Source organism: Osmerus mordax, chromosome 18 (assembly GCF_038355195.1).
Source record: "Osmerus mordax isolate fOsmMor3 chromosome 18, fOsmMor3.pri, whole genome shotgun sequence".
Lineage (NCBI taxonomy): Eukaryota > Metazoa > Chordata > Actinopteri > Osmeriformes > Osmeridae > Osmerus > Osmerus mordax.
The window spans coordinates 5,238,942-5,248,086 of record NC_090067.1 but is presented as its reverse complement, the minus strand read 5'-3'; the positions used below and the strand labels follow the sequence as shown (position 1 = coordinate 5,248,086).

General features: G+C 43.2%; 1 protein-coding gene across 1 annotated transcript; it reads left to right on the top strand.

Moving 5' to 3' along the window:
- The first annotated feature begins 285 nt into the window (after positions 1-285).
- On the top strand, positions 286-3,370 carry LOC136961889 (gonadotropin-releasing hormone II receptor-like). The gene is made up of 3 exons (XM_067255372.1): positions 286-828; positions 2,482-2,683; positions 2,949-3,370. The coding sequence occupies exons 1-3, from the start codon at positions 286-288 to the stop codon at positions 3,368-3,370; spliced, it is 1,167 nt and encodes a 388-aa protein (XP_067111473.1).
- The last annotated feature ends 5,775 nt before the right edge of the window (positions 3,371-9,145 follow it).

The following is a 9,145-nucleotide window of genomic DNA, read 5'->3' as shown; positions in this document are numbered from 1 at the left end:
CTAACAAACCAATATAAAAAAAGAAGGGATTTGGTCGCAGCACAGATCCCTGTGAGACTCTTGTAGTTAGAGGTGAGATGCTAAAGTGGATCTTTTCCCATTGACCTGGAAGAACCTGCCGATCATGGACCACATATTGCATTCCACAGTGCAAGTTTTCCAAGCACTTCGCAGCATGCCTGCCTGCAAGCTCTCATAAATCACCCTAAACCTGCTATTAGTGCTCTCCATCACTGATTAGTGTTGTGATTTCTGTTGTCACTTCCACACTTTTTGTTCCACAGGATGAAGGGAAATGTGTCTATTATGTGGGCGAACCCCACATCCCCACCAGAAAACAACACCTTCCTGGGGTCCTTTAGTAACTCCTCCTCCTTCCCACCTCCTCTGGACTGGGAGGCCCCCACCTTCACGGTCGCGGCCCAGTTCCGGGTCGCGGCCACCCTGGTGCTGTTTGTCTTCGCTGCCATCAGCAACCTCTCCGTGCTCATCAGCGTCACCTGCGGGAGAGGGCGCCGTCTCGCGGCCCACCTTCGGCCGCTGATTGGCAGCCTGGCCTCGGCCGACCTGGTGATGACCTTTGTGGTGATGCCCCTGGACGCCATCTGGAACATCACCGTGCAGTGGTACGCCGGGGATGTCATGTGCAAGCTCATGTGTTTCCTCAAGCTCTTTGCCATGCACTCTGCTACGTTCATACTGGTGGTGGTCAGTCTGGACCGCCATCACGCCATCCTGCACCCGCTGGATGCGCTCGACTCTGGGCGCAGGAACAAGAGGATGCTGCTGGTGGCGTGGGTCCTCAGCTTACTCCTAGCCTCACCACAGGTGGGTTTGGGTTATCATGCCGTAGCAGCTACTGTAGTCTTGAAAGGGATCCTGTCCTCTTCATAGGACCAAGTATTTCAGTAATCACAGATTATCACAGATCTTCTTCGCATGCCACATGACTGCTTGAGCCCACTCTGCCTTAGATGTGAGGAATGTCACTGAATTACTGTACTTAACCATGAGGTTATACAAACAGTGATCATCTAATCAATGTCATACATGCAGGTGAAAGAGGCTGATAGGAAAATACTGTCGAACTGCCCACTGCATTTAGAGAAAAGACAAGCTTTTTAATTCAAACAGTTTTTAATTCCTCAGTTCTATTACTTGACTTGGATGACATCTCAGATTTAGTCAGGCTAGTTTGACAGATCCACTCAATCTGATGCTGAGAGGTACACTTCAGCAAAGAGTGGAGGGGAAAAGAAAATGCCACAAAAAAGGAGAGGGAGAAAGAAAGAAAGAAAGAAAAGAGGGGGAAAGGGTTTATGACGGAAGACTGTACAGGAAGAAGCAGACAGAGGAGAAATCAAACAGGAAAAGATTCGATGCTCTTTGTAAGGCAGATTTTCTGGGTATATGTACAGCTTGAGCCTCTGTAAGGTCAAGAGGTCATGCAGCGAGGCCCCCTCTGAGCAGAATATAGCACGCAGTCCAGACAGTGGGGAGACAGTAAGGAAAATCATGTACAAATAGGGCTTATGTGATTAACGACCACTTCACCTGCTGAACGTTCTAGTGTATCAGTGCTCTGACCACTGAAGGAGGCGTTAAGGAAGCAATTCTGTGCATTCTATATCTGTACTGTCCAACTCATGTATTTAAGCACGGCTGAGACAGAGTTTTCACTCATGCCATCAGTTTGTCTTGAACTGATTGTTTGATCGGGGCCGCTCGACTAATAAACAAAAGTCAACTCCTTTCCTTTGTCGTGACTCCTTCTGGCCTGCCTTCTCCAGAATTTCCATCCTATCACTCTTGTAGGTACATTTATTGTTGAAAGTATACACTGATGATTCTAGTTCAAGGTCACGGGGCCTTTGAACCACACTAACAGGAAATACCTTTCAGTCTCTTCATGGCTGACTGCCTAAGTATTGCATCCCAAAAGGTTAGAGAGCTAAAGAGAGAAGCATTTGATCTCAGATCCAATCCCCCTAATGTACAGGGAGATACAACATGGCTGGCTTCCAGAGGGGCCACTTTAAAGTATATTTTCTAAACGAGGATAGAAATGCATGGCCACTTGGGCCGTGGGTGGGAAGACAGAGAAGGACACAAGGCGGACTACTAAATCGTATGAGGGGAAAAGGGATGGGAGATGCCAGACTGAAAATAGAAGTAGGAGGTGAATTGTGGGGATCGATACGTCTGAAGTCCTCACCGCCATCTTTCTTCCTACAATGTCCCTCGTGGGTAGCAGAACAAACTATCAGGCCACAACATGTCACAACATGACTTGGATCAACATTGTGGTGGAGGAAATGCATGTTTCTTGTACAGTACATAATGCATACTATTTATGAGACAATCAAATGTTGCTACAGATTTCTGATTCAAAGAGGGTGTATTGTCTGTGTGTTTCTCTGTGAAAAAAGTGGCTTTCTAACACCGGAGTGATCCTGTCCCTTCTTTCTTCTCCATGTCAAGCTGTTCATCTTCAGGGCTATCAAAGCTGAGGGAGTAGACTTCACTCAGTGTGTGACGCATGGAAGCTTCCAGCACCGCTGGCAGGAGACAGCCTACAACATGTTCCACTTCGTGACACTATACGTTTTCCCGCTTCTTGTCATGAGTTTCTGCTACACCCACATCCTCATCGAGATCAATCGGCAGATGCTTAAGAGCAAAGGTGTGTGCCGTCTTACACACTTTTACCCTTGACACATTCACAACTTAACATTCACAAATACCTTAATTCTGGGCTACAAACATTCTCAATGTGGCCATCTTAATCCCAACCACAAGTTTATTCCTGATAAAAATATATAAAACAAATAAAAACCAAACAAATACCACGTTGGCATTACTGAAACTATAATTGTACAATGGCCATTTGCAAAAACTCTTTCGAAGACACTGTACATCACCATCTACCTACTCTTGTGTCTCTCCAGGTGGTGAATCATGCCTGAGACGAAGCGGCACAGACATGATCCCCAAGGCTCGTATGAAGACCCTGAAGATGACAATAGTGATTGTCGCCTCCTTCGTGGTGTGCTGGACACCCTACTATCTCTTGGGGATTTGGTATTGGTTCCAACCACGCATTCTCCGGAACATGCCGGAGTACGTCCACCACATTCTCTTTGTCTTCGGCAACCTCAACACGTGCTGCGACCCGGTCATCTACAGCTTCTACACGCCTTCCTTCCGGGCGGATCTGGCTGATGTGGTTGCGTGGTGCTGCGGCCGCCAACATGACAACGCCTCGCCAAGGTCCATGGATCAACTCTCGGGTAGGAGGGGCAGGCCCAGTGCGGAAGCAGAATCGTCTGACAACCCCAGTGGTGACCATCCAAGTGGGAACCTAGGGTAAATACTACCAGATACGGATTATAGACTATGAAACTCACCAAACTACCCTACTGTGAATGTCACATTGCCTTAGAGTTTTGTGGACCTTTGATAATCCGCAAGATTTTTCAGTGCAGCCTCTAGTACTGTGTTGAGCTTTGGATTTCGCCCTGTTACAAATTGTTTGAATATTCATAACTAAAATGTCCTGTAATGAAGATTACAATTCTGATTGAAATACTTTATCTCTAAATTCCAATTAGTACTGTATGCATGGCAGAAAAAACCCTCTATGAATAAGATGGATAGAAGATAACATTGTATAAAAACACAGCGATTAGGGAATCTTTTATATATTAGTAGTATTAGTATATATATTAGGAATATTGGAGTTTTCCAGTTAGTCTAGCAGATAGAAACATCAGACAGAAGTTGTCAGGTTGTTGAGGTATTTTAACCCACTTAACTTCTTAATGTGTACCAACGAAGAAACATTTTAGGACTTTTTGGAAGGACTGGAATGTGAACTTTCCTTGAGTATTTAGCGAGCAACAAGCTAAAAAATAACGACAGGCAGGCAGTCATTACCCATTTGGTACATTTGTCAACAAGCATGAATGTGCCCAGACAGAATCCTGGTAGAGAGAGATAGTTGCAATGAGTGTGTCCTAAACAGACCACTCAGTCCAAGCCTTTCTTTCATTTTCTTTTGACTGTCAGTGATAACCTGTGCAGTGTATGTGCGACAAAGGATGCATCTCATCTCATGATCTCATTTAACCTTTGCCTGTCTGTGTTAATTTATCTGAAACATATAGCTCATTATAATTATGCTATGCACAATGTTATTTTCAATGTTCAGCAAGAACATTGTACAATGGTTCTTCACTTATATGGTGTTCATAGTAATGTTTGATTCTGCCAGCCAGCAGGTATTACCATCCCTCTAACATGTGACAGCCATTTAATGTCTATATTGTATGATAACGTTAGTGGATTTTGTGGTGCAAATATCTAAATGTCCTGTAAATGTATGTTGGTGTGTACCTGACACAGTTTTATATGCTTAAAGGACAATGAACTGTACTCAGAATTAAAGGAATCAATCCCATGAGCTACTATGTTGAATTTGTCTTTTGTCCTCACTTGAACCATCAGTGTTGAAATCAAAAGGAAAAACACCAGATACTCTATTATAATTAGAGAGATCCTGAATATTACTTTATTTGTTGGGAGGCACTGAGGATGCAGACCTTTTTTGTTTTGAGATCACAGGAGGCCCTTTTACTGTAAATGTGCAGAGACCACTAGACTTTCCTTGTATGGCTGTGGGGGTTTCTGCGTATGTGAATTGAAGTGTGTGGAAGGAGCTACAGCCGAGGCAGTTGTAACAGCAGTTTACCCCTCACTCACTAGGGGTGATGCAGGCCTACATCCTTTCCCTTAGGTTAGGAAATACATCACAATCAAATAATTGGATCCGAGAATAGACTGAGTTTGCATGTTTATGACGGTTGTCACCCTGGAGAAGGTGGTTTCGTCGAATGATTCATGCGACACAATGGTTAGTATCCCACATTGACACGTCAAACAGAGCTCATTGTTGCTACTTAGCTTAATAAACCTGGCATGGGAGGAGGCTGCTCATCATCTAAGAGTCTCCACAGTCATAAAGAAATGCCCACACTCGCAGAACAATGCACAGGCATTTTCAAAATACAGAAGCAGCAAAAACAACTCTGTTTCAATCAGCGTTTGTCGGCGTTGTCCCACCCTGTCAACACAAGTCAAATGAAAAAGTATGCCATTTGAGGCCGCAGAGTGTGTCTGTGAATGCATACATAGTGCATGTACGTACTTAGTAATACCCTATTGTCCTAAAGGGGAAGGCCTCACCTTTGGTCGATTGCATGAGTCTGACATCAGTTGATAATGTGATGTGCCGCCCAACAGTTCTGTTCCCTGGTGTTTCCTTGTCATGCTGTGTGTCTGTGGTGCGTTTTGTCTCTCTCCCTCGCTCCTCTAGCTCCTAGCTTTTTATACACCTGTGTCTTGTCTCTCTCCCTCGCTCCTCTAGCTCCTAGCTTCTTATACACCTGTGTCTTGTCTCTCTCCCTCGCTCCTCTAGCTCCTAGCTTCTTATACACCTGTGTCTTGTCTCTCTCCCTCGCTCCTCTAGCTCCTAGCTTCTTATACACCTGTGTCTTGTCTCTCTCCCTCCCTCATCTAGCTCCTAGCTTCTTATACACCTGTGTCTTGTCAGTAATGACTAAGCTGTAGTCTTATCATCAACCTCCCTCTGCATACGCGTCATGCCAAGATTCTCTGAGAGAGAGCTGCTCGCTCTCCACCTCTCTGGAGTATTAGATTCATTGTCAGCACCTGTGTCTAGTTTAGTGTATTTAGTGTTCTTAGCTAAGACTTGTTCTGTTGCAGACCAGAGCGGGCAGGTTTTCACTCCTTTGAAATTGTACAGTCACTTTGAGTATAGGGACTGGCAAAGGAAGATCGATGTGAATGTTCTGCTATTGCAGTCAGAATATATATATATTTATTTATATATTTTTTGTTATTCCTATTATTTATTGTATTCTCAGCCCTGACATGTAGACAAGATGCAATTCTTGATGGTAAATCTCCCTGGTGGAGTTCAGACCAAGTCAGGTTTCAAAATTGTTTATTTCAGATGAATCCTGCAATAATTCTGGGACTTGGCTGATAGTAACAGAGAATAAAAGTTGTGTATATGATAAGAGACCAAGTATTCTTATGGGGTGGGGTAATCTAGTGTGGTTCGGATACAGAATGGGATCTAGTGTGATTTTTTAAACTGGTGGATAACATGAGCGCAGCTAGTTCAGGCAGGGCAATCGGGCAGCGCGCGTCATCCATTTACGCCACCTTCCTTTCCTCCGCCCACTACCACACCCATGTAAGCAGCGCATATCCATTGGGCCACGTCCGATAAGTTGTCTTTAAAAGACGCGCGGATACGCACACACTCACCCCATTTGTTGTATGATCAGTGCTGCTGCCACCCTCCACCGTCCCCTTCTGTATGTTCTATCCACCAGGGGGATTATATCTCTATTGCTCCCTGCCTCATATGTCATGTATGGAGGTGTTGCATCAAGGAGGCAGGGAGTGCTTCCCTTAGATCATCCACTCCGCCAAAGTTAATCTACATGTCCATGTCATGTAACAAAAATGCTCAAATCTAATACGTGATTGTCTAGACTGAACTTGCCCTGTGTGAGATTATCATTACTGACCTCTGTGAATTTTCATTTTTCAGTATAGCTTTTACTGCTGAGTGTGGTGTTGCACACTGTATGCCTGCTTTGAGAATGTATCTCTTTAAACTCGTTTGGCCTGATCGGACCTGTCTCCATGGTTTCTAATGATACTCAAACCTTCACTGTTCTTGTCTTTTAATAACTTACTTCATGGCCAATACGGAGCTGAGGTAAATCAATACCCTGCATTACAGGGCTGCCAACTTCAAGAATTCGTCATGTCTTTTCGAGCAGCTCTCAGATCACGGTCTCCCATTTCACATATAAATATTGTTATTGTTTGTTTGGTGTCATTCTGCCGTGCTGTCAAGTGTCTAGCCCTAATCTCTTTTTAAATACTTTCTTACTTGCCTCGGACCTCCCATTCTCTGAACCTGTTATGGTTATGGTCGGGGCTTCTCACACATGATTCCACCTCGAGGTGGGAATCCTCAGTAACCTAACTTGAACTTGTTATCTCTGTAGTGAGCGGATGTCTGACCGTGTGGCACTGCGTTGGCTCAGAAACGGCCAGAGCTATGCCTGGAATTTAAGCCAGTCAATTAGATCTAACCTGTCTACCTGCCCCTTGCTATTACCATGGTGATACCCTCCCCCTTGGAGTAAAGGTGTAATTCAAGCATGACCACTAGACTATATTATATCCTGATTAGACTTGAGTCTAAATACGTGATGTCTGTAGAAAGTCTCAAACTGGCCATGAAACAACCCATTTGTAAATAAAATATTTTACACATTTTGATTAAGAAAGAAAGTAAAGGCAGCTGTAATACGTTTGGGTAGATAGTAGGCTGTGTGGAAAATCTCCAGTAGCGTCTAAGACGTCTGGAGTCTGTTTTTCAGAGCTGTGTCAATAAATTCCCATGTAAACATTTCAGTATAGGGGCCTCATTGGAGAACCTGCTTCAGAAATGCAAAGGTGAAAGGGAAGATGGGAAGGCATGGCTCAAAACTCATTGCACATGGTGCGTGACTTCCATTTATTCGTGCTCAATTTAGTATACGGATTCTGTATGAAGTGAAGTATGTATTCTTTGAATTCTCGAACCGCTCTCTTACGTAAACTCATCAAATGCTGCTCAGGCCTGAGGAACATTCATTTCAGGTAAAATGGTACCTCTCTTCTAACAAACTTCACATGGTAAGAATGCATTGAGTGGATGTCAAACGCTTTACATGAAGGTTACATTACAGTTTTTCTCAATTGTTTACACACAAATACTGGTACTTAAGACACAATGACCACAACATGTAACTCATGCACCAACCCCATGAACCAATTCTGCTAAACTACAAGCACAATTCCTGCTTTACACTCAAATTGCAGTTCTAAAACACAGTCTTTTCAAAACACTACACACAATTCTCTGCATTTGGCACAATTTTCATGAAGAAAATCTTTTGTTTTCACAAGGAACACACTGCCATTCAAATACACGCACCGACTCATCGCATGGTCAAACACCTGTCACACAGTTTTACAATTAGCAATCAGAGCTTTAGCATAAAAGGGCAATAGGTGACCTCTTCTGTTTTTGAGCAATGGATGCCAACGTTGGAAACAGAGGCAGAGGCAGAGGAGTGAGAGTAAGAGGAGGAGGACGGGGAGGGCGAGGATGAGGAAGGCCAAGGACCATAATCTCTGATGAGATCCGAGCCGCTTTGGTTGACCATGTGGTCAACCATGGTCTAACAATGAGGGAGGCTGGGCAAAGAGTACAGCCAAATTTGAGCAGGTAAACTCTAGCATCCATCATCCGGACTTTCCGAAATGAGAATAGGTAAGAAATCTACTCTCACTACAAAATTGCAGTAGGCCTACTGCATCAATACAGTACTCAATGAGTACAGTAGTACAGTATTGCCTGTGGACTGTTCTGTAGGACTGTGAAAATAAAGTATGTTTGAAGTATTTGGAAAATGTATTCCTACTTTGTATTCCTACACTGTATTTACAGTATTGTACTATTTGTTTGGCAGAAATGAAAGATTACCAACACAAGGTGGTCGAGAACGTCTTCTGTCTCCTGAACAGGAAACTGAAATCATGAACATGGTCCTAGAAAATAACGCCATAACATTCTGGCAAATACAAAGAAAAATAATAATAATGTAACTGTATACACTATACAGTAAATTATTCAGTTGTTTTGTATGTAGACCACTGTATGTGCAACTTTGTGTTGGTTGGGATGTACACTGTGTACATATATGTAAAATATATTTGTTACCGTGTATTTCTGTGTTCTGAGTATAAAAACAATATTCTCAAATATTTTACAACACACTTATGTATGTACTGTCTGTAGTAAATGTAACACTGAACAAAAAAAAGGCCTAACTCACTATGATGAAGAAGTGTTTTCCATTCATCATAGTGTTTTACATTGAGCACATCAGTGTTCAAATGGTTCTTATAAATGTCTATTCATATGATGGTTTGTGTTTGTCATTTGAAAACAAAGGTATTCTTGCTCCTGCTTATAATCTCAGTCAACACA